Source organism: Corvus moneduloides, chromosome 10, assembly GCF_009650955.1.
Source record: "Corvus moneduloides isolate bCorMon1 chromosome 10, bCorMon1.pri, whole genome shotgun sequence".
NCBI lineage: Eukaryota > Metazoa > Chordata > Aves > Passeriformes > Corvidae > Corvus > Corvus moneduloides.
In genome coordinates this window covers 24,080,108-24,106,971 of record NC_045485.1, presented here as the reverse complement: position 1 = coordinate 24,106,971, position 26,864 = coordinate 24,080,108, and the positions used below count along the sequence as shown (strand labels likewise).

At 41.6% G+C, this 26,864-nt stretch overlaps 1 protein-coding gene across 7 annotated transcripts in view; it reads right to left on the bottom strand.

The window, feature by feature from the left end:
• Nucleotides 1–26,864, bottom strand: part of MECOM (MDS1 and EVI1 complex locus) — a 327,506-nt gene that overhangs the window by 167,819 nt on the left and 132,823 nt on the right. For all 7 annotated transcript variants that reach the window (XM_032119852.1, XM_032119854.1, XM_032119857.1 and 4 more), the window contains exon 2: nt 13,626–13,975. In XM_032119852.1, coding sequence (XP_031975743.1) covers nt 13,626–13,975 — 350 coding nt within the window. The remainder of the gene's footprint in view (nt 1–13,625; nt 13,976–26,864) is intronic.

Below are 26,864 nucleotides of genomic sequence, written 5' to 3'. Positions count from 1 at the left end.
CAGACAGATGAAATTTAAAACTTCGGCATGAGTGCGATTACCAGCTAAACATATTCTCAATCATTTCCTCCATATGCATAATTTAGTTGGATTGTTTACTTCGAGGGTTTGTTGGGGTTTTTTTTGCAAAAACACTATGGGAGATGTTATCTCCTAAGTGTCTTTGCATCCCATTTTTCCCAGTCCGGAAGGTTGTTGTGTTGGCTGGTAATATATTTTGTTGTAACACAAATTGCACTAAATTGTGGCTGCCTACGTTTCCCTTTCTCCCCTGCCTCTAGAAGTAAATTAATATTTTTGCTGTATGGAAACAAATAATGTAAGATCATCTTATTCCAAAGCAGACCTAAATTGATTATAAATCACACGCATTATTCTGCTCTACTTCCAGGAGAACAAACGTACTGCAACTCCTATTCTAGCAAATATATTAGTTTGTGCCACTATAAACAGCCTTCTCATTAAATTTAGGCTTAAGTTAACAGTAATAAGGCAAGAATAGAGACTATTAAGGGGTTTCTCTGAGTGATATATATAATTACTTACAAAAGAGATATGCAATTTACTTTAGTATTTTCAAATCAAAATCTACTCGCCTGTATGAGGAAATATACCTTTAAAATAAAGCTGTGAAATAAATTGAAAACATCAGTATTTTAGGCTCCCTGTCCTCTAATTATGTAAAAGCTTGAATCTGAGTCAGTCCTAATTCAACAGTGAAAATCAGTTGCATGTGTAAAAATATTTGACTTTCCCAGATTATATTTTTATTTTCTACATAATGAAGTATTAAAAGAAGAAAACGGCGAGCACATCACTTCCCTGCACATTCCTTGAAAGTTAAATATTTTGGATTATGGAGAACGGGGCCCTTCTTTTTCTACACAAAATTTTAAAAGCTTATATCTTGTTACAATATTTACAAATCAAATATCTCTCAAAGGCCCAAAATTCAAAACAAAAGTCATTTTCTGAGCCTCATTATGACTTCAGAGCATCTGAATTCAGATCATTTGCATTGATTTGCCCTGACATATATTTTTATTTTTGGAGCATGTTTTAATCAGTTCACTTGACATCCTTTTTACTATTCAGTTTGCAATTTTACCAGCTTGTTTGCGTCTAATTTTGAGGTTAAAAAAAAAAAACAGTAAAGGAATTATAATTGCTTATAACTCCCCCGTTTTGAAGCTGATACCCTGCTAAAGAGAAAACCAAGCTGAGCACGGGTAAGGTTTACTTCTGCTGGCTGCTATTACTGATTTGACTAAGCATTTCACAGGGGTAAATACCCAAATCATTCGGGGAATGACTGACACAGTATGACATGTGGTTAACAGCCTTACCCTGCGCTTTGCCTTCACAAATCTCACTGATGCCAATGTAACCTTCCAAATACTTCAGATAATCATTTTCTCCCTACTCAAAAAAATTTTACAGCCACGTCTGAACCATTCAAAGGATTCCCGACTGGAAAGATTACTGTAACCATTTCTTTTTTCATCCTTTTTCTTTTTTTTTAACCTCCCAACTGATTGAGCTAACAGTTTTATATGTATATATATATATATAAAATAATAATAATAAAAAAAGGCCATATATAAAGCTTTGGGATATTTTAGCAAACTCAACGTAGTGTAACTTTGCTGACAGCTTGTCACATTTCACTGACTGTCTGTCTGGGATCCTGCGATAACATCTGCATTCACTCAGGGCGAGAGCTTACCCTAAGACAAAAAAGTGGGTCCTGCCACATAATGCTCCATCATTCTGTCAGTTCTGACATGGCATCTGAATTTTTTTGAATCACTAAACACTTTTGGGACTCTGGTCCTTATTATCTTTCCTTAGTTTCTATACTCGCTCGGCAATGCTGAAAAATGTAAAATGTGCAAACAAGGTAGTGGACGGCTCGGGCTTTTTGTCGTCTAATCCTCAGCCCCTCATTCATGCTCACTGTTAATCTCTTAAGACATTATAAAACTGTTAGACAAAGAAATGTGAATACCTCTGCTTCTCAGCAGAATGGGAGGAAACCAAGGAAAATCTGGATCATGCTAAGCTTTTCTTTTCACCACAAAAATGGTAACTTAAACCTGTTGCATCAAATTATTTATAATTCCCAACACTAAGGCCGTTTTTTTTTTCTTCTTCAGCATTACAGAGCAAGCCTGGCAATATCACAGGAGGAGGAACAGTACTACTGAGCCTTTCCAAACACATCAAATGTATAAGTTACATATAAAAAATTCTACAAAGCCCATCAAAATACGGGCAAATTGGGGTTTAATCCCTCTGTTGCTTTGTGTTCAGCATGGCACAGGGCTCATGGTGCTGTCAGGGCTGCTGGAGACCATTTGGGGGATTTCTGTGCTGCAGAAGGACCAGGGGCTCGGTGGTGTTGGATTTGATTGTGGGGATGTTGGGTGGGATGGGGCACGGGAGCCTCCAGGCTGACTGAAGCTTTCCTGGCTGGACGGGACCAGGGCCCCATTTCACATTAATCCAACTCTGTTTGGAGCCATCTGCTATTTCAGGTCATCATTTCACTCCTCCTGCCTCCTGACTCCCACTGCTGCAGGGGCATTAGCATGGGGACAAAAGCTGCTCAAGCACCTATTCTAAACCCATTCAAGCTCAAACCCACTAAAAATCACACCCAAAATGATACTGTTGCAATCAGCTAAATTTTATTCAGGAATGCTGGGGCTGAAAACCAGAATTTTCGTTTTCTACTTCTGCATTGTTGTCATGGGTGGTGGGATCAGATAGTCCAGTCTTAAAAATGCCAGAGAAGCACAAAAGTATTTGAATGAAAATGCCAAACAAGTCACTCTCCCTGAGCTAAATACCTACCACGAGGGTTTCTTTACACACAGAAACTTCTGTTAAAGCCATAATCTTCTAATAATTATTTAAACTATTGTGAAATCTGCCTGAAACATGTTTTATTCATCCCTGTTTGCATTAGTGTGAGGGAAAATGGCTTTAATAAGGGAAGTTAAGATGTTGCCTTTTTTGCAACAATGCCAGCCATCGAATTGGTGAGGTGACTTGAGAAAATCAGCTTCCAAAAGGGAATAGCGAGGGTCCATACTGGTAGGGATTGAGCTGCTTTGCCAAGAGTGGGACTGGTGGTATTTCAAGCAGAGGGAAGAGTTTGTGGGAAGGAATGAGCAGACTGTGTCCACAGCAAAAGTAAAGTCCCAATACTAAAAAAACTGAGGAACACTGAGATTTTGACATGAGAAGAGCTGAGAAAGGAAAAGATATGGTAGAAAACTAAAATATGCTCAGGCACTAAAAGGCAGACAGAGCCTGGTCAGCAAACCACATGCACAGCCAGTGCTGGATGCCATTATGGCACTGCCCCACTGAAAAATAAACTGAGGAAGATGAGGGCCAGATATAAAGGGCAGAGAGAGATGGGTCTCACAAAAAAAATGGAAGAAGCCAGGAAAAAGGAAGTTTTTCACAAGGCTCAACAAGGATTCCAGCTGACTCCAAGGTTTTGGAACAACATGGAGAACAGCAGCACAAGTTATGAGAGAAGGAGAACAGGGATGAAGGAAGTAAAGAGAAGGGCACAGCCCAGGGTCAGCAGGTAGACAAAAATGCAATTTGAGACCAGAGATCTACAAACAAATAATAAAAAAGGCCTCCTTCACATCATCTGAACTAGGGGGGAAATGGCAAAATACTGCTCTCTGTGCGAGAGAGGAGGTGTGTTTCAAAGGCAAGGCACTGAACACATCACTGCTCAGCCCAGCCATCAACAGCATTTTGCTCTGCAGGTACAGAGGGTTTGGTGGGGTCATTTCTGGGTTTAGCATTAAAGAAAGACCGAAAAATCGTTTTCTCTCCTCCTTGCTAACGGCTCATTTGGCTGCCTACACATGTAGATATTCCAAACAAGTGGGTGCCAAGTTAAGACTAGAAAGAAAAATCACTTTTTCTGTGTTTGCAAGCAAATTTTGCCTTATTTGAAGGTTAACACTATATCAGTACTTATAATTCACCTTTACAGGATGTTTTCTGTAAATGCAGTGATGCTGAAGCTTTCCCATCCCCAAACTTCCATTTTCCCCTCCAGGAGAGTTTCACATTTTTTTTGCACAAAATCAACATTACTACCATGGTTTTGAAATACTGTGACAACAAATCTCTTAAAAAACATTAATACTCAGATTTATTTTTTAGTAAAACACCCGTGTAGCAAATAGCTACACTCGTGGAAAGCCCATCAGCCACATGAGGCCATTTCAAGAAGATAGGAAGGTTCCTTTAGGAAATCCTGAGCAGCTCCACGCCGAGCTTCCAGCCCAGCCCACTCTGTGTGTGCTGCCAATACACTTCATCAAGTTAAGACTAAGAACAACACTTTGGGAAACCCACTATACACCAGAGCCCTTTACGCCATAGGCTTCACCTGATGAAATGTTATGCTTTTTGTGGGCTCTTTTACGTCTTTCCACACTAAACACGAGGTCTATGCTTTAAAAGGAAGGGCCACTTAACATTTGTGTTTCTTTCCTGAACTAATGAGTATTGTATGCGCCAAAGTTTGTGCGATCACATAAAGTCAGGCAGGATTATGACAACCTCTGTCCTCACTCCCGTGTGTACCACCTACCATTCAGCCAGGAAACATGAGGGCTGTCACAACAATAAAGCTCCATATTAATGCTCTCTGGGGTAGGAATACCCTATTAGCCAATTACTGCTTTCTTTTTTTGCTTCCAAATAAGTATACTTCTGTATGTGCCTGACGAACACCTCCTGAGCTGCAGGTTCTAGCAAACAAAATTTGGGCTTCTCTTTGGTTGCTCAAATTTTGTGATGTCTTTATTAGACCAAGTGCCCAGACTGCAATGCTATTGTTAAACATCAAACCTCAATGCTGTGTCCTCTGAAGTGCATGCATTCAGCTGGGTTAATAAGCATCTTGCCATACCCCAAATCCTGTGTTCATTTGCTTCTGTTTAATGAGGACCATCTTCTCCTGCCCACATGTATGCTCGTCTCTCCAGTGCTTGTTGAGCCATCAAGACACACCTTTGTTTCATTTAGTATGCAATTTTCACCTCTGACCCAAGAAACTAGTCTTAGGCTTCCTGAACTTTATTGCCTGTTAATAGACTGCTGGCTCTCTTTTCAGCAGTCATAGAAATGGTGGAGAGACATTTAATTGAAAAGAGGGACAAAGCTAGAGCCTGAAAGGCAAAGTCAGTAGGGTTTTAGACAAAAAAAAAAATCCAGCAATAATATGTTTGAGGAGGTTTGGATATTCTTTACAAGTTCGTGGCTCTTTACACAAATAAGAAAGACATCATTGATTTAATTATCTTCCCAGGGAACAATGGTGTAATACTCTGAATGGTGCTAAATGATTGATCTGGTAATTCATCTTCTGCTAACAGCTATCTTATGCGTTTTGTTTCTCTCCAGTCCTCAGCCCGATGACATTAGCAGCAATGGCACGGAGCAGTGCTGGGCTTTCATAAAACACCCACAGATGCTCTTTCCTGCCAGTGTTTAGGGACACATGGTTATAATTTTGTCTGTATTTCTTTGTTGTAGATTACTTTTAACTACATCTGTTCAATTAAAACAGAAAAAAGAAAGACACAGCTAGAGCCCATCAGCTTTATATCAGAAGAAGCCTTTTAATGAAATAGAGAGATTTAATTTTGTAAGTGTTCTGATGAGTGCGAGATGCCTTTATGTTTTTTCAGAAGTTCTGTTTGGTGAATAGTTAGGAAAGGACATTATTACAGCATAAGGATATTATTGTACACAGAAAGGCATTATTAAAAGTGATTTATTGTTCCATGTTAGGAAACTTATAGGAAAAGTCTGATAATATATTAAACTTGTTTATTATGGACTTCATATAATTTTTGAATAATGCCGCTTTTTCTTTTGACAAGAGCAATAAACTCTGCTGATACAGACATACACTGATTATCCCAAGTCAACTGTGTTGCTTAAAGAAACATGCCCAAACAATCAGCTTCTGACAGCTGCATCTCTTGTTATTTACAATAGCCATCACAGTAATAACTCACCATTTCTATATTAATAAGGCAGTGAAATTTATTATGATGGTATTGAAAAGTTATTAAGTACTGCATCCCAAGTGACAAAGTACCACAGCACTGTCACTATCCAAAAGCAGTTGCCCATCCATCACAAAGCTTTCCAGATGGTCCTGCATCTTTATCGCTCCCAGGTTGGTGACATCACCTGTTCACCCTCTCAAAATTGATGATGAAAGCAAACAGATCTATCTTACTTACATTTACCAAATCAATTTAATTTTACAGGCCGTGGCTTAGTGACATATTGACTGTTTTCCTTAATGGCATCTACTGTACTTAATGCAAAGAACTCATCTTTGAATCCTGGCTTGCATAATGTGGCATTTCATAATAAATTTTTATAACATATTTATTTAATGGGAAGAAATATGATTGTTTGTCAGTTCTATTAGATGCAATTATTATTCTCTTCAGTTTAATATTTTTTATTTTTCTTTCTGATGTTGTCTTTCTTAATGGCTAAATTCAATTTACCAGTTTTGTCTTCTAAAAGGAAGTCTGGCATATCTCATTTATTTTTCTTTGTAATTTGATAATCTCAAATCTAGTCCAGCGGCAGCTTTTGTCTCTATTAATTTAATGCTCTTACCTGCTTGGACAGAATGTTACTGAACTCAAAACTTACCTTGGTGGTGTTTAAATAAATAAAAATCTCTTTGTTCTGAAGAGAACTACAAATTCCTGAAACATCCTCTTGGTTCTGCTCCAAAGAAGGTAACAAAACTTCCTTCTCCCCTTCCTACTTCTGAGTCCACTTGACCCTTATGGTTTCACTCTGCTTCCCTCAGGAGTTAATGCTCCTCCTGATTAAATTAAAACCTCAGTGGCTTTGTGGGCAATACACACACAGACCTACAGAGAGGTTTCTGTGGCTTTAGACCATGCCATGGAATGTGCAATTTCCTGCCCTCAAGGTCAAGGACATGGTGGAGCATCCACTGTGGGTGGAGAAATAGTCCATTCTACACAAACCGTTCCAGGTTTCATTGAGACAAAAGCTTTTGTGAGATTTTACAGCTGTGCCATGACAACAGCTGCTCAGCCTCCTGCACTGGCTAAAAACCTCTTCCTGATGCTGTTGCCACGTTGATCTTGGGTTGGCTCAGAGACTCACCAGTCCCATGAGCACAGCCACAGTGCCAGAGCTGGCTCAGGACAGGGGTGAGTGGCACCTCCCTTCCAGCACCCACTGCAGCCCCTCAGCTCCCTTGTGTGATATTGATCTGAAGGTTTTCTGAGAGCAGCTTCCCTGGCCGGCCCAGGAGAGAGCTCTGCAGATCTTGTGCTCCCCTCCAAGCATGCAGCAGCTTTGCCTGACCAAGAGAAGGTTGTGGTCTTTATCCAAAAGAACAAAGCATCACATCCCACCAACCCCATGCAAGACTGCTTAATCATATCAATCAAAGAATTAGAGGAATTGAAGAGTGGAAGTAGGGAATAGTAAAGAAAGACAACACAGACCAACACTGAATGATCCCTCTTGTCTTCACCCTCTTCCATCCACAAGAAACAACCCAAAGGACCAACAGATCCCCTTTTCTGTCAATACATTTAATTCAAACGGAATGACAAGTCCACCTGCTCATATCTTGCTATTCAAGGACCTAATATTTGCTCATTTGCAATTATAAACCCTGTGTTCTCCAGGCAGGCAGAAAGCTGGTGATAAGCCCAGGGAGCTGGCTGGGGTATGGTGCTGACATCCACTCTGAAGGCAATGCTCTGCTCATGAAGCAGCATCTGCCTGCATTGCCACAGGTCTCCTGTTGCTGCAGCAGTGTCTGACTCGGGCACAGTCTCACCACAAGACCCAGATGCAAACAACAGAAGAATTCAGACTGGTAACCCTTGCAGCAATGTCCTTTTCGTACACAGCTCTGGAGGGGCCATCTCAAGCACCCTCATGCACACTCACCCCAGGCAAGACATTCGGCATGAACTGCATCCCGTGTGCACCGAACACCGTGTCCCTTACAGAGAGCTTAACACGGCAGCTAAGCACGTGCTTAACTCAAACACCTGGGTAATCCTGTTGATGATAAGCTTGTGCCTAAGTGCTTTATTGGATCTCAGCCAGAGTGCTCTATGCCTTGCAAAGCTGAGCTCCAAATGGGATAAAACATCACCTATGTGCTGAAGACAAGGTAAGGATGTCACCCCCACCTGCAGCTGCCAGCAGTGGATGATCGGTTGATCTGGGGGAGAGCACGCTCTCTGCAAGACTAGGTTGGTCTTGTATTGATCAAAAAGCAGTCCCACCTCCCACTATAAAACAAATCATTCCTTTTTAATTCCAAATAACAGAATAACCCACATCCTTGTTTCTGCTTTTGCTTCAATAATAATTTTGCAAAAATCCCTGGAGTCTCTATACTGCTGAAATCCATATGCAAGGAGAAAATATAGGCAAGGAATCTGTATTATACTTCCCTGCTTTCTAACCACCTGGCTGAGCGTGGTGCTGTTTTGCACGTTAATGCTGTTGAAAACAATTCAAGAAAAAGCCAAGATTTAGTCTGTAAAAGTCACAGACCAGTGGCAGTGTGAAAGTGTCAGACAACAGCAGAAAATCAAGAGGTTTTTTATTTAACACTAGGACACACTCCATATCCCAAAGAATAATATTCACAAGCGATGAAGTCTTTGTTCCTTCTATTTTTCCTTTCTCAAAAAAACCCATTATCTGCTGCTGTCTCCCAGAGTGATTTTCCTGACTACGAGGGAGCTATTTCCCTCAACACTGTCACTGTTTTTTAAGAGTAGCTTAACTCAAGTTTGAAGATGTGTGAATTCCACATGAAGTTATTTAGAAAACAAGACTTTTTGTTCTGTTTGTATTAAAAACAGAACAAACAACAATCAAAAAATTCTGCTTTCAACATTCTGGCATAGATTTTTCCAACGGAGGACCCAAAAGCAGGGGCTAACATCTGTACATAGGAATTGGTCAGTAACTCCCACTGATTGCAGTAGAAGTTTTTGGATGCTAAGAAAACCAAGCTATTGATTTAGGTGCTACAACCCGGATTTGGGAGCATATATATTAGATTTCATCTCTAAAAGTCTATACTTTTTTTTTAAAGGTATTATTTAATTTTCATAGCAATATATGGTACACCTAGATCCCAGAATCTCAAATAAATTTAATTTTTAAAAGTGCCAAAAGACAGGAAAAGAGTGCAGAATTAAAGCTTCAAACTGCAGCTAATTCAGTCCCTACAAACTAGTGGGAAACTTGCACTCCAGAACAATTTTTAGGAAGCTTTGCAGTTTTCTCCAAGGACTCACATGAAAAATGTTAGAGGAGACATAAATAAAGAGCCAAATGGCCTCCTAATTTCCATTTAGAAGTAATAGCATCAGCTCAAGCATACTCTACCAAATATGAGTTGTTTTTCAGCCTCACTGGCATGACAGGAAAATATACTCTGCTCTATAAACAGATTATATGCTGCTTTATAAAGCTCTAAACTATTTTTTTACTTCTGTGACAGGTTTGATTTATTGGAGTTTATTGCTCCTGGTTTTGCCCTCCTAGTAAAGAAATAAAAGTTTAGGATCAAAAGAGCTGTGAAGAATTTGTTCTTATGAATGAGACTTTGAGTTTGCTAGAGCAGCAAGAGACCTGAATTTGGATATTGGCCGTCCCCTGGTCGAAGGTAGGTGCGTGTGCTTTGGCGACCCACTCAAAGGCTTGCTTTGAAATACTCTCCCAGTTGTTTTTCATAGCAGGGCATGAACCATGATGAAATCACTAAATTTGTGTTCCCTTGCTTTTGTTTGAAAAAAATTACTGCCATCCCTTAAAAGCTTGTTTTCTTTGTTGATTAAGCAGCAGTCAATTTTCCCTTTTCCAACAAGCACCGAGCAGCAGCCTCCCGACCCCCTCGGATATTCGGGCTGCCGGCAAATACTAAAACCTCAGTGACAAACTGCAAAAAAGCTCGACCTTTCCCCTTGTCCGGTGACCCCCTGTTCGATTTGTACTTTAGCTAACCAATACCTGATTAGATAATGCTCAGCTCCAGCCCCACAAAATGAGATAAAATTCAAATTTATGGCTTTTCATTTAAACTGATCTACAGCACTCTAATCATGACCCGAGCACGACGATATCACAACAAATTCTCTTTGTCCCAGAGTGTGTTTTATGGTTGAACTGTATAAATGGACACAATAGACATTGTTTTCCTGGACTTGCTCTGACAGAACTCTGTATTGATCCCATAGGGAGTCTTGCTATAGGGGAACTTTGGAACAGGCTCCATGAAATTCCTCAGTCTCCTGCAGAAAATTTTTCTTTATCGTCTACTGCCTGGCTGCAGAATTTAACAGCAGCAGTTCCTCCAGCTTCCACTTCTCTCCCAATTGCCACAGGCTAATCCCAGTATCAACTCAGATGGATGCCACAAAAACTGGAAGTCAGAAGTGTCCCACAGCTCTAAATACCCAAAACTATGATAACCCTTTGCAAGGGAATAAAAATGTTCTTTCCAAAAATGTAGTTACAGTCCAAATTTGTGTGTAAACTGTAAACTCTTCTTTCCAATGTGAATGTAGGGTTTGGGGTTAAAATTTTCTAGTGTAAGACTGTAGACTGCCTAGCAATCCTAAACAATTGGAAAAGAGGAGCAAATGTTTTGTGACAGAATGGATAATATATGCAGTATCAGAAAAAGGCTGAGGAAGTTGTTCATCTTTCCTACCAAAACTATTTCAGTGTTTATGTTTTCCTCAAAAAAATCCTCCATCATCTTTGAAAGCCAAACACTATTGGACATTCAGCGTTCTACCTTAAACTCAGATAAAATGAAAATATTTATTTTTCCAATAACTTGATCATTCTCTCTGCCGCCACAGGGGAATCTACTCAAGAGGTAAGTACACAAATAGTAGCAATGGTGCAACCCCACTATGTATTTCTTGGAGAACTACACACAAGAGGTGAAGAAATGAGTGAGCCTGGACACAGCAAAACACTTTCTTTGGCCTGTGGGACCAGGAGCAGCATGAACAGGTTGGGACATCCCTCCTTCTGAAGCCACCAGACACAGCTGACCTCCATAGTACCATGAATTATTCTAGGAATTACAGGTAATCAAACATAAGAGAGTACTGTGCCACATTCCACATCAACACAATTCGCTCATCAAACAAGTATCATTATGGAAAGATTTTAAAATCTCTCATACTACAAGGTCACCTAAAACCTGCACCCAGCACCACACAGAATCTTTGGTTTTATCCTTCCTCCATTTAAGATTTAAATGAAATTTCACCTGGATTATTAGCAACAGCAGAATGAATTCCCATTTGTTGGCACCTGGCTGGACATACACCTTGTTGCCCAAAAGTGCCCATTTAAGCAGAAAACAGCAGTACCATAATCACTTAGATTCCCAAGACCATACTTAAACCTCAATAAATTATACTTTCGCTCACCATCCCACGCTGCCTTTAGCGCTGCCTGAGCCCACATACCAGTATCAGCTTCTTTCCCCCTTTAATATCCAAAACATGAGCCAAGGAAGTGGTGGATTCCTGAGGAGTGTGATGATGAGCATCTGGGGTGGAAGGTGCATCAGTAAAGTCATCTCCAGCACTACCAGGTTCCTCCACATCCCTCCTCTAGCCCTAACCATCACTATGTGCCATTTTACTCACTGTGCAAACTCTGGTAACCAGCATTTCTTTGTCTCCCTTCAACAACAGTAAATGTATTTAATTCACTTGGAAAAGTATTCAGTTTCAAGTTCCTCTGAGCATCACAGAATACTTCTGGGTGAGTGACCAAATTGCAGCAGGACTTGACTGTTGATTTTGTGTGATTTTGCTCCAATACTTTTCAATAGCTTGCCCCAGCTGTCCCAAATAAATAACTCTATTCAAATGGTACAAGTCCTGCAGCTTGAAAGGGATTCAGGCTGCCAGCTGGGCTTCCAGCACTATCAAGATATTCATTTCTTGTCTGGATATCACAGACCCCAAAATCTTAAATATTTCAAGCAGGAAAACCAGTCTCTAATATCATAGCATATTGCCAGCATCTAAGGGTGTGAAAATCTAGATGGGTTTCCCTCAGTCTTAGTTAGGTTATCCTTCCCTACTCCACTTGAGTGTCCAGTCTAAAATACCCTAAAATTTTAGAATATGTTAAACCTGCAAGTACAGCCATGTATCAACAGTTTTGCTTTAATTTCTGCTATCAATATTTGAGCTTAATTGTGGTGTGGTTAAAGGTCAGATTTTATGGTTTCCTGGTGCCTTTTTCAAATAATAAAGATTTCTCACCAGCAATTATATTGCATCACAGTCTGCTAACTCAGGAGAGTGCTGCCAAGTCTATGACTTCTCCTGACACTATTCTGTCACATTGTCACAGGTCTCACAAGAGTTTAAACAGCTGGATGGAAAGTTCGGAGTGAACTGCCCTAGTGTTTATGGATAGTTAAGAGCAAATCAAGTTTCCATTTTCCACCATATCTGCAAGGCTCTGCTCCACAGTGAAACTCCATTTTTCCTGGGAAAATGAACTCCCATCTCTCCAGAGGTCAGCCATGCCCCTGGAGAGCCATGCAAACCCTGCACAGCTCCCCTTATCAGAAGCCAAAGGAAACGTACAGATGGAAAGCCAAGATTGTGCTCTGTTCCTACAGCACATTGTTAAAACAATGAATAAAACCACACAGGAACATTTGTTACATCATAACACAACAGCAACACCACTTGATGTTTGAATCCCTGACCTGACCATGGACCAGGAGCTCAGACAGATCCACAGTGATAACACAGTGAGGAAAATGTTGCTCCTGAAGGCAGAGACAGCAAGATCCAACACCTCTACTTGCCAAAGGGAGTCCATGAGCTCCTTCATGAAAAGCAGCATTTCCCAAAGCATCTGCAGAAGTAATATGAACCACACCACTGTGTGTGCTGGGTATGACACCAACATCCAAACCTGCTTCACCAAAAGAATGGCAAAATTCCCATTAAGTTAAATGGAAGCAGGATCAACCCCCCAGCTTTTGAAGCCCCTAGTAGCACAAGGTTGTTCAATAGCAATTTTAGCCACACAACACCGGATTTAAGGCTATTTTGGTATTTGTTGACAGAACATGGCAATTCACAACTCTGAAAGCAGCATCCAGTTTAATTTCAAACCTATTATGCAGCGATTTTGCAAATCCCTCAACCAGAGACATAATGCAGGACCATCCAAGACCTGATTAAAAATGGTATAGAAATGTTCCAACAACACAACTTTTCCTCACTTTCCTCAAAAGAAGCATCACCTGCCAATATCCACCCAGACAGATTTCATGCACGAAGAGCAATATTAATTTGACTTTTTTTCTTTTTCAATTTACACTCATCTCCATCCAGAAAACCCCAAAAGGCCCCAAAGCAGTTTGTGCACATAAATATGCTTTGGCTGCCACAGGATAAGACTCAAATTCTGCAAATATTTCTGTGTTTACAGATACACAAGAACTCAACAGACCGAAAGAACGTACAGCATCTTACCTCCCAACCATAACTGGGATCTTTCAGGTGTGGCCGCTGCTCTCCTACAAAAGGGCCAAATTTTTCCCCTGCTTCAATCTTCCTTTTGGTCCATATCCCTAATCCTGCTCCAGGAATGTTGGATTCTCGGAGCTCAAACTCTGAAGGAATGGGAATGTCATCAGGAATGTATATTGGAGCCTTGTAAGGAGAGCTCTCCTTGGGTGTGAAAGCTTCGCTGGAGGTTGCCGGAGATGACGGCTCTTGGATGCTGATGGATGTTGGACACTGGACATTTGCAGTCTCTCCATCAGTTTCTGGCGCTTCCCGCAAGGGAAGTTCTGGAAAGCTCTCGTACAAACACTCATCACCTGGAAAAGAAAGCCAAACAGTAGGATTTGAAACACTCTGACAGAGTCTGCACATGAAACCCTTTCAGCCTGCACATGGAATAGAAGGGACACTTTGGGAGACCTCATCAATCACTAATCCTGCTGCAGAGCCTCAGTGTGGACAGAGCTGAGCCTTTTCTCTAGTGTAGGCCTGGGGGTAACACAGTGTTTCTCAATATTCCTGACATCAAAAGTGGTTTGCATCACTGAGCACAGGCGAGGGAATTGCAGACAGATGTAAAGGCAGGCACGCCCCATTGTCCAGTCGGGTCTGGATACAGCGCTGTGCCTCGCACATGCTTTGAAATTACAATTGAAAGCCAGCATTATATGTTACAACTGAAATCTAAGAGAAGTGAAAAGCAGGAAAGCTTCACTGCTCTTTCAGAGAGACAGATTGAACCTAAAGTAGTCAAAATTAGTTTTGATGGCCTCCAATTAGTCTTTGGAGAAAGGATCCAGCCTACCACACAACTCTTGGCAAGAGCTTCAGTTGATGTAAATCAGTGTCTTACCATTGACCTCCAAGAAATGCAATGGTCTGAAATAAGTTCAGGATCCAAACAGCACCTTATGGAGAACATGAACCTTCTCCTCTTACAGTTGCAAAAAATCCTGGGGCAGATCCAAAACACATTAAAAAAAAAAAAATCCTTCGTCTCTGGGGCTTAGCCAACAAACAAAAAAAAAAAAAGACAAAAAAGGAAAAACTCACTATTTTTGACAGCCTAAAATGTAAGACTAATTATAAATTCTTTTTAGTCAGTAATGCTGAGTTACTTCAGCAAGGGCTTTAGCTGCACCAGCAATACCGTGCTCAACCCAACAATACATGCAAAAGGAGCAAAACAGCAAAACTAACAAAAAAAATCACCTTTACAATTTATATCCATTAAACTTATTAATGTTATTGGGTTTTTATACACACCAGAACTCATTCCACTTAATTCAAACATAAATAAGAGGTGAGAATACTGCACTCCAAGGACTGAAATTGAGAGATCAGGTATTTAAAACCTGAACTTGAAGATATTTGCATAATATGGTTGACCCAGAAATGAAAGTGTTACACTGGGCTTGGCTTTCAGAATGACTCTGTTTCAGTGAAGAAACAGGAAACTTTAAAATATTCTTTCAATTTCTTGCTCATTTAAGAAACTATCCATGGTAGATTAGCACCGTATGCCTTTTCCACTGGAAACTGGTCATAGCCCATTGTCTCTCACATCTTTGTTACATATTATCTCACGGTTTTATATCTGTACTTTCATGCTTCTGGTACTGCCTAAGACAAACACTGGGACATAACAAATCATTGGAATAGATTGCTCCCATCACAGGACTGGCAAACTGGATTCTTCATCTGTGAGCAATTTATTCACAGCCATGAACTGTTTTTCTTTCTTTTATGTGGCACTGGCTATGACCTCATACATGTCACAAGAAAGTTCAACTACCCGTCCCCTCAGCCTCCAGTTTGGCAGAATCTGCCTGCACTTTAACAACTGAACCCCATATTGATTAGTTTGTCACTTTCCTAATATCTGGCTTTCTGAGAAGTAGAAAATCTTGACTGACCCCACCATTTCACTGAGAAGGACACAGAGAGGGATTTTCCACTGCTTATGGTTCAGAACACCTACCTATCATAGCTGACTTTGGCAATGATGCTCAAGGGCTCATGAAAGTGCTGGTGCAAAGAGCTTGCTCCGTGCCTACCACTTATGAGCCCATGCCATACCTTCCTGCCCACAGCACCCCTTATCTTGGGCTCCAAAGGACAGGAAAGAGGGCATGGAAAGGATAGAGACACAGCTCCACCTGAATGCCACCACCCGCTTTGCCCTGCACTGAGACAACTGCTTCAGCAACCATGGCACTGCTGCTGCCCCCAAACACAGTCCTGCTCCAGCATGGTGGGACAGGTGACAGAGGTCCATCCACACCTCCTGAGCATCCCCCAAGACTTGAATGTTCTCCCTGACTTCACAGGCCAGCAGCAATGCTGCGTGCATCATGGGGCAGGCATGCTCCCTTTCAGATGCCTTCCCCCAACTGTTTAGATTGCAGTCCTGCCTAAAAGACTTCAGCTGTTTTTGAAACGGGGGTTTAAAAAAAAAACCCTAACCCATGTATACACATGGGGTACAGGAAGAGAAATCGCACAAGGAAAGTGATCTGGATGATGATAAGCACATGGCTCACTGGAAGGGGGGCGCCAGGGCTAAAAACTTCAGGCATCTAAATCCCACTGATTTTCCATGACAGCTGGGTGCCTGACACTCAAACTCCTTAAAAAGCCCATCTCACACAGTCATTGCTGTTGTCCCTGTCCTGCCAAGCAGTATCCCATAAAACCAAGGCTGTGCCCCATAGTCAACTCTCCTTCACAAAATAACAAGGTATCTCAGCCAAATAATTTAAATCACGGCAAGCGATGACCTGCTCTGTGCCTGTCCCAAAGGGTCACCTTCCTCAGCTCCACTTGCCAGCAGTGCCTGCCCACAAGCCAGCACAAGCTGAGCCTTAAACATTTAGCAAGCACAGCTTTACAGATGTTTCATCTTCCCCAGGGACAGTCCAGTTTAATTTCTCTCTCACAGACTCAAAGGCCTCAGTTATACTTATCTCAGTCATTCTGGCTACGCTCGTTTTTAGCCATATAGGGTCAAACCTGCAGCTGATAAATTGGCCTCTGGAAGCCTGGCAGGGAGACAAGTCCGTTTGCTGGGTCTATTGTGCCTCCTTTGATTTCCAGCAGCCACACCCGATGTCATCGTTAAACACAGGCTTTCAGCTTGAAAGCTCTGGAAAATATAATACGCCTCTATGCCCCAAAGCCCTACGTGTGGGTAAAATGGACTACTGAAATAGTCCTTTGCCTAAAATGGCAATGTATTCCAGCAAAAAATATATTTTTAAACCTCAAAATAGACACAGAGTCGAATTATGACTGACCAAGAGATGGGAAGACCATTAAGACATATTAGTGAAATTAATGATAGAAGCAGCTCTATTAAAACCAATGTAGATGAACCAAGGTTCTGGTCCTAATTTTCAAAGGGTGTATGACTATTCTTCTTAAAATTTGCACCCACAGGGATCAGAGGGAATTCCAGCAAAACTGTAGGATATTGACTGATAGAAAACCCTTGCAAGATTAGAATTAGACACAGGGACTGTGCTGATAAGCATCATTTCACAGTGAACTGCAAATCATTCACACAGATAGCACTCCAGTTTTGAAATTCAAGATAGCGTCTTTAAATTCCACTAATTATCCCCACCAGAAATGGGATGAAATAAAAAATGAGGCCCCTGATAACGAAACAGATGAGATTAGGTTATGTGGAAGCTGGATATTAGTCTCCATAAAATTCTTCACCACTATTCTACAATAAAAACATGAGCAAGCTTCAAAGGAAACTCAAGAGTAAAGGTTAATTGCTACTAAAAGACCAGGGTGGACACCTGTGTTTGCACTTTTGTCACAACCTTGCCCACCAGCAGGAAAGAGTCCACGTGGCCGTGTGCTAGGGATGTGCCTGATGAGGACAGGAGAGCAACGTGCCAAAGCTCCTGTTGTAGCTCGGGGGCCTGGGGTCATTCCAAGACCAGAGGCCTTCTGTACATGCTTGGGAGGAGGAGAGGACTTCCTTCCATTAGAATGTTTCTTAGTTCAGCCCAGTTTTCCTCTCCAAGAGCAATTAGGTAAGAGGCACTAACGACCAAGGCAGAGATTGAGCACAACTCATGCTGCTGTCAGAGGCACAATGGGCCTCATGCTCAGTGGGGCTGTACCTGGCTGCAGCAGAAATGACACACCATGGCACCTCACGGTAAGCAGACATGCTGGCTGTTGCACTTATCTGTGTTTCAGGGCAGCCTTAAACTCAAACTTCACACAAAGTCTTCCTGGGATCCCATCTGCACCCAGATCTCCACAGCCAAAGCCAGTTGTAACAAACAAACATATCCATAGAGAATTCCTGTTCTTCCTTTCCCCAGGCTGTTTGTGCCTAAGGAGATACATTCCCAAAGCGACTATTGACTGATAAACACTCTAGCACATAAATGCAGCTCTCTGCACTTGGATTTGTGCACGTGGCCACCACTGATTTAATCATAAACAGGATTACTCCGGAGGAAAGAGGCAGGCTGAAAACAAAGGCATCTAGAGAGCCTAATTCAGAATGCCACCACCTTCTGAGCGGGATAAATCAAGAGCTGAGATAAATGTCGAAGTGGTGCTTTGCAGTGAGAAGAGCCACACAGTTTCATGCCTGCAGCTTCTCAAGGGTGAGATGACCTCTGGTCCCAAAGATTAGACACCCTGAGGATGTAACTCTGCCTGATAGGAGAATTCCATCTCATGCCAGGAGCTTTGAGCTCCACTAGCTCTATAGACCATGCGTTGTACAAACCTTCAGCAAGGATGCAGGCAATTTTTTAATGAAGGCTTTTGGGAACATGGTAGGATCGGGTGAATTAATCCCTTCTCCTGCAGGAGGCGAGGGTGGACATGAACGTACCACAAACTTCTAAATCAGATCTTTGAAAGAGACCAGTGAGCATTTATATTTGTTTGACCTAGTATTACCTTTCATTGTAGAGGAAATCAGCCTGGAGTATTTACAGGGATATCTGAAAAGGAGACAGGCATTTCCTGTCGCATACAAATGGACACCTTTATCTGAATTTCTGTTTGAACAACTACTAAACAAAAAAAAACCTGTTACAGGCAGAGACTGATTGATTACAAAATACATCCACATCAGTCTAGAACACAGGAGGTCAAGAAAAGCAGCAAATTAAGAGAAGAAAACCCATTAGCTTCAAAAGGATCTCTTAGCCAGTGTTGAACAAAATGGGAGCCATCTGACTGTCCACACAAGGTAGGCATAACTCAGAGGGGGCCAGAGGAGACGTAAAGAAGGATCCTCAGCTTTAGAAACATTCAGAGATTGGGTTACTATCTCCAGGCACTGGAAGGACTCCAGCCAAGGGCTACATTACTCCACTTGAACACTTTATCAGTCAACGTACCTGAAACTGGTTTGTGCCACTCCCTTTTCACAGAACTGTTCTGTGGAGCTGGACCTATTGGCAGTTATTTATTATTATTTGTATTGTAACACAGCCTGGTACCCCCGGGCAGGACCCCATTGTGAAAAGCATCAGACAGACTTAATCAAGTGAGATTAGATTCTAACCAGACTAGTGCTAGTAATTCCCAGTTAGGTGAAAATCATAAAACACGGGAGGGAAACACTGTTTTACAAATAGCAAGTCCCATTGTACAACAAAAGAGATTACAAGCACATTTAGAGATAAACACAGCACTTGAATCTGTTCTGAATCATTACTTCAATTACCAAGTAAGAATACTCTCACAACCATTAGCCTTCAAACACATGGGGATTTTGCATATTTGTATTACTTGACCTTAACACAAGCATGAGAAAACCAAAGCTGTCCAAAACTCACTCAAAAGGTCCAATCCCAAAAACCACGCTCATGCAGTGAGAGCAAGGGGGACCAAAGCACCCGCGTGGTGGCCCCAAAGGCCGGACTCTGATTTCTCTTACACAACTGTTAAATCTAAAGTAATTACTTTAGACTTCCACCAAAGAATAAAAGAGATCAGTGTCTGTCCTAGAGTTAACCAAAATTACTCAAATTTCTTCGGATTGACACTAATATAACAAAATGAGAGGGAAATGTGGTGCCCAGATTTCAGCTTTCCCTTCATGCTTGTGACACTGCTGATCTCAGAGGGCATTCTCCCAGCAAAGATCCCACACCTCAGCCTTGAGCCACAGCGAGCAAACCCTTCTGCTTGCTGGCAGAAGAGGGAGTTGTAGGAAAAGCTGCACAGACAAAGGCTGGAGAAAAAGGCGGCTCAAGGCAGCCTAAGCACGGCTTTGGGGCTGAAGTACATAAATCACCAACTACTCATGGTGCTGCACTGTGGGCAGCAGGATCTACGTGAAATGCAAAGGGAGCTCAGCCAGGGTCACCTCTGGAGCACCCCATGCCGAGGAGTTTGGGTGGCTTCAGGCTGTGCCTCATAGCGAGGTGCACATCAGTAAGACCAGTGCAGACAATTCACATTTAAAACCTTTCCTGCATGGGAAGCAGTTTTGCTTCTCAAATCATAGTGTCTGCAGAAAACAACCCTGAAATAAGAGGCTCATACTGGAAGCAGAAGGGAGCTCCTGATGAGCACCAAGCGCTCGGGAGAAATCCGTCCACAGGCAAGTGAGAAAAGAAGCTAAACATAGTCTAGAGCATCACGTCTTTAAGAGAGGATAATTTCAGCATTGCCAAGTGTTGGTACTAGACCAGTAAAGTTATAATATAGTAACTGTATAGGGACCTGCCTGTGGTCTCTGGCAATTCTCACCATCAGCCCCTACAATAACTAGTAGCATTTGGTGCTCTGTCTAGTGTCATTCATGTCCAATTGAGTAACACAATCAAAAGCATCTGATGGGGACCAGACGCTGGCTTTTAATTAGGGTCCAGTACTGAGAGACTGTGGGTCAAATTCTACTTTCATTTGCACAGGAGCTGCCCTCCTTGATGTGCAGGGAATGTTGCACCTGCATAAGTGAAAAGTAAGATTTGGCTGCTTGTGTTCCTGTGCACTTTTCCATATAAATTACTGCACTACACACAGCAACAAAGGTTTATAAATGTTGGCTGGCACGCACTGAATTTATTTACAAGTTAAGTCTAATTTTATTTATAGTTCCAGTACAATCATCTCTGGTAGAAATATTTATGTTATCTGTACTTCTGGTCTGTTAGAGCCTACTGCAATCATAAACACCGCTGAAAAATTATTTGCAGTTAGCAGGGTTTAAACTACCCATTATATCACTAGCTAGTGCCAATAAACTTTGGTGCTGGTTGATAAAGTTTCCTCAATGGAATAAATATATATTTGACTTTCAAAACCTTTTCTGGGTTACACAGAGTGGGGGGTAAGAGAAGAGGGAAATGCCAGCTGTAGGATTTGATATACTGAGAGCCCGATCTGCAGCTAGCAAGGAGTCTGGAGAGATCCACACTGGCTGGGAGGCAGCCTAAAGCATGCTGAAATTCTAACTAATAGCTTAAATTTGTATCTTGGTAAGATATTTCAACTGAGGGGAGCTACAGCAGCTAACACATATTCATTAATGTCCTTCATGACTCTCTATATGGAGTAGACCCAAGGGAAAAAAAAAATCTGCCTTGAAACTTTTAGCCCTGAGTACTGGTCACTGCTAAGGGAGGAAAAATGGATTAGGAGAACCAGCTTTTGTTCATTGTTTGATTGCCATAATAGTAAACATGACATATATTCTCACACTGACATGGCACAAAAAGCCAACCAGCTCAGGACGAAACTAAGGACAGGGAGGTTAAACATAAATTAGTGAGATCAGCCACTTGTACACAGCAAATACCGATTAGGAACAAAATTTAACTAAATCTGTATCAGCTGGGGTAAGACAGAATAGGTAATGCACTTTAACAGTCCCTGCCACAGTGAAAAACTATTGCTGTAAAAGAACGTTTTTAAACCAAAACAATTACTTAAACCTATAGTATTATAATCAACACAAATGAAACTTTGTCTCGACGTAATAAATCAGTGTGACTGAACTTCTTTTTACTCATTAGTGGACCTTTACTGTTTTAACCTGAGATGTGTCGCAAAGCAGCACTGGAAAGCACATGCCTCTTTCCAACAAAAAGCAGTAGTAAAAGATGACTATTCCACCAAATTATAATGAAGACAGATAACAGAGTGAATTATAAAACAAAGGTTATAGATACAGACTGAGCCTTGTAGAGGTAATGACTTTTAATTGGATTGAGTTTATCATATTTTCAGAGGTACAGCACAACCAGAAGAAAGGATTAGAATTATTTCCACATTTCATTATTTGGCATAATGAGAAAACAGAGGGAGGTCCACATCCCTGATGTGTTTGCTAAGCCACAGGAGATGTTGAACATGTCAGTATCTGGTAGAGTACGGTCCCGAGACACAAATGCATTCGCTCCCTTATAATGCGGCAAAGTGTAATCACTTGAAGAAAAAAAAAAAAAAAAGGACGGGGGGAAAAAAGCCAGGTCATGAAGTTTTGTTTCAAAAGCACATTATGAATAAAAAGGAATTTAACCCCTTCCTGCCAGCAGGCACTTCAGCACTAGCCTGCAAACATCCATCCATCTGCTTTGAGAAGCTGAACAATTCTCTAAGCACCAATAGCTTAAAAAGAATGAACCGGTGATGGCTCAGCAACCCCATCCCCTCTCTCATGTACAGTCACACCACCAGGGCAAAAAGGCCCTGTGGAAGACACTGGGGAGGGGACCTGCAATGCCTGAACCCCAAAGAGCCTGCACTCCACCTGGGAAGAACAGGGAACAGGGACCAAAAGGGAGAAGGCAGCTCAGAATATGCTGAGTTGGAAGGGACCCACAAGGATCAGCAAGTCCAACTCCTGGCCTTACACAGGACATTCCCAAAGTTCTGGAGATAAAAGAGCAAGAGCTGAGGCATTATCAGAGAAGGGTGTATCTGGTCCTGAGCTATGCCCAGGTATTCCAGGGAGGGATGGACTTTTGGGGAGCTGCTTTTGGAAAACCAAGCTGCTGTAGAGCAGAGTTTCGCACCAGCAGGCAGACAGGTTTTTAATTATGCAATTACAGTGAAAGACTATTAATTATACTCGAGTGACACTGTGAAACACTGTAGTTAAGTCCTTGAAGCACTAACAGAAGTACTCATAACAAATACACTAATCAGGAAAAGTATCGGATAATTAATCCTACAATACTGTCCACTTCAAAAACTCAAGGTCTGGCAAGACTGGCTTCCAGCATTTGTTTCGGAGGAGATACAAGGCCACAATTTTTCCTGCAAGCGAATTTTCAGCAGAAGGTCACCCAGCAACAGGCAGGACATACTTAGCTGATTGGAAAATCATGAATCTCAAGAGCAACTATACTTCATGTCAGGTGTGCAGGTGTATTCTGCAGCATTCTGGGCCATCAGTACATGTTTATATCCACTCTATTTTCTATTTTTTACAAAAAACCTTTGGGAAAATTTCATTGTATGTGTGTACACACTTATTCCTGTATGACAGTGCTGTTTTGGGTGGGATTACTGTGAAATTTGAATGAAAATTTTTTCCCGTTTGTCTCCATGAAACCCAGGGCCTTGGCTGGCACACTTTCACAATTTCTTCTCATTGCTATGTCACTCAAAACACCACACATTTTCAGAGTGCAAGAATCTTTGTTTCATTTTTTTCCAGATTAAAAAAAAAGACATTCTGAATTGGGTTTATCTACATTATCTCCACCACCAATTTGTTCCAGACACTGCCCGTTCCTCAGAGCAATGCCACAATTTTTTCTAACAAACCAAGTTCTACCTGTGCCAGCCACATACTCTAAATAAACACTAATTAACTTTTAATCTCAACAAAATATTCATGGCTGACAAAATGTGTTTGTGTTTCCTGCCCCATTTCAGAAGGTTGGTCTGTCCCAGCAAACAGGATTTATCTTAATGTCAGTGGGACTTTTGTCCGAGTTTACCAAAATGATCCTTTCAGTGGTGATGCAGATAAGGTTTGCCCATGGAACTGACAGAATTTACTGCAGGCATCCAAGTACAACTGAGAAATAACAATTTGTTGCCCTACAGTAAGCCCCAAACTCCATGGTAGGATGACTTTAGACAAGGAGGGAGGCAAAAGGAAACTACACCCAAAAAGTACAGCTAAATTCTCTGTTACCTTTCTAGAGATAGTTTATTTTTCTGGGAAGCGTGGCATACATGAGCATGAGGAGCTACAAGGATCTGTAGCAATTATTTTTCTTGGCCTTTGTATAAGAGGACAAGGGGAAACACCAGGCTTTTTGCAGCCAAGACATCTATACAGAGATAAAATGAGGGCCCAGCTCTTCCATCATCACCGGCTTCATGTGCTTCAGCTCAGCTTAACATGCTGCACTGCCTCAGTGCCAGTGCCCACAGCTCCCTCCCCATGCCCTGTCTGCATCCTCTGCTGCAGGAAGGTGCTTGCAAAACAGAAGTTAGCTTTCCCCTGAAAATCCTTCATTTCCTCTCCTCTTTTCCCCTACTTCTTTCCCTTCCCCTCCTTTTCTCAGAGCTGTTTCATTTTCTTTCCCATGTTATTACCAAAAAAATCATGAAAAAGGAAAACATTCAGAGAAGTTACAGAAAAAAAAAATCCCAGACTCCTAATATTAGAGCTTTGAGTTTTGCTGAGCAATCAAGAGACTTGTTTTAAAAAGAAAACTCTTTGCAGAAATCCAGGATGCTGTCACCTCTTTCCTATAAAATTGTTCCTCATGTAATTTGGAAACTCCTCCAAGGGTGTTCATCTGGCTGTATTTTTACTTAGCACATCTCTAAAGGGTGAGTTCTCCATGGCTCAGTGCTTGGAAGTTTCCAACACTAAGAGCTTTCCACTCCTGCCTCTCTCCCATGCTGGTGGGTCCACAGTCGATGCTGAGAGCTGCCTATTCTCTCTAACATTTATTTTCAACCTCAGCCAAAAGCCCTTTGCTACTCCCTTCACTTGGACACAGAGCAACACCTCACTCTGTTCACCCCTTTTCCCTCTTCTCTGGAGGAAAATGAGAAAAATGGATAACATCCATCTGCATTGCTGAACTCACAGGGAAAATTTCCACTGCATCTCTCGAGGACCTAGAGACTGCCCATGTCTCACATGTTTGGGGAGCTCCATGCAAGCCAAAGCTCCACAGACAGATATCACAGACACAGAAACCACTGGGGAGTTTTTGGCCAGCAAAGCCCAGAGTTTTCCAAGTCCAGCTAGTTAGAAAAAGATCGAGAAGATATTTCAGCACACGCAGGACTAACAGGAAAGACCTCCTGGGCTCTCACCTCTCTGGTCCATCAAACCACAGAGTCTTTGCTTATACTGGGAGCGGGTAGCTCTGACATTGCACACTCAGCTGCTTTTGCAAACATATCCAGTAACAAATTCCCCGATTCCCTCTTGGGTTTCCCATTTCTTCCATGGATCATATTATCTCATTTGCCTCAGATGAGCTCCATGGTGAATAGCTCATCTCTCCCCAGTGCTTTGAAGATGCAAAGCAGGACAGTATGGAAATGCCAAGTGTTCCCGTAGCACCAGTAGCCTGTTGGAAGGCGGGAGGAGTGACAGTCCTTATTCTGATCACATCCCCCCTCCAAAATCAACAGTGACACCAGTGTGAAACCAGAACGAGACCCCTGCTGTGAAACAGTTAACATCAGTTAGATCTATTTTGACTTTAGAAAAAAGGAAAAAAAAAAAAAAGAGTGGGACTACAGTTTATTTTACATGGCTTCCTGGTCAAAGCCTCAAATGTTTTGTAGATATTTATTAATATATATTAACTGTAAAGAAAGTTAACTGCTAATGTAATTTATTTCCCTCTTTGTTCCGTATACCTTGTATTGCTTTCTCTGAAGCTGTTGATCTTGGAGAATCAGAGGGGTCCTGGGGAGCGGCTAACAGAGAGCAATAAATCAGCACTCTGAAAGCTTCTGGTTCATCCCAATAACTTGGAAGAAAATTTGAAAAATAATCTTTTTCTTTTTTTTTTTCCCCGTTTCCAAACTGGCAATCTGCACAAGCTCTATTGTTTTCATGTGCAGGCTGATATATGACAGCTTAAATAAATACATAGTTCTTAATGGAGTAAATTCAGCCTTCATGTAATTGGATGCCATGCCATTAGAGACCTTGGCCCAGGCAGTGCTCTCCATCCCCAAGGATCTCACAGGACCCTTCAGACTCAAACTAACAGGCGGTTGTTATATACTTTAATTCTACCTATTATGTCACTGTGGACTAATCCTCTGTTATAAAGAGTACTTAACTATATATCTATTTATGTTTACGGACATGGATTTAAGTAGTGTTTATAATGACAAGGATGTATATATACAACATGTATATGTAATATAATTTATATATAAACACAGAGACACATCCTAAATCATAGAAGTGATGGAGTCCTTGAGAAAAAATGGCTCGAGAAGCTGAGGGTTTATGTCAGGAAAATAATGTGGCTTTTCCTGAAATTGTTCAGAAAGTGGCTTGAATTCCTGCTGTCAAAATTAGAGCCAAAAATGCTCAGAAATTCTCAGGCTACACCATTACTCTTCACAGAGTCATAAGTGGTCATGAAAGAGATCTTGTGTTAGATACCCTTTATTGTAGCACCAATGTCTCTACCAGGAAAGAGAGAATTGCAGTGATACAATTTGCTGCTCACAGAAGACACTTCCAGGGTGAGGAAGTGGAAGGAACAAATTTCATTTTGAAGTTTTCCCTGGTAAGCTCTTTAGAAACTCAAGTCAAATAAAAGCAGCTCTTCCTAGAGCACTTTTCAAAGCAAGCATCAAACTGGCAACTTAGCTGACCTTCTCCACACTCCAGTGAACCTCAGTTCAGCAAGTTTGGTAGAGCCATGCACAAATCTAGGCACGTCAGAGGAAAAAAATCCAACCATTGTCATGAGAAGGTGTTGAAAGAGCTCTCAGAAGCAATTAATGTCTCCATCTTGCTGACCACAGCCACGTAGGTGAACAGAACTAACCCATGGTCACAAAACAAATCAGTGACGTGTTTGGAAAACAAGCAATTTGTCTGGGCTTGTCACCCCTTGGTTCCTCTCCAGAGAGCTGCAGTTCATGTATGGCCCACAGCCCACATGGGAAAAGCTGGAGATGAGCAAAGTGACCCTTCCAAGAGCTCTAGAGCAAAGGCTGAAATGTGGTGAGCCTTGCACAAAGAGCACATGTTTG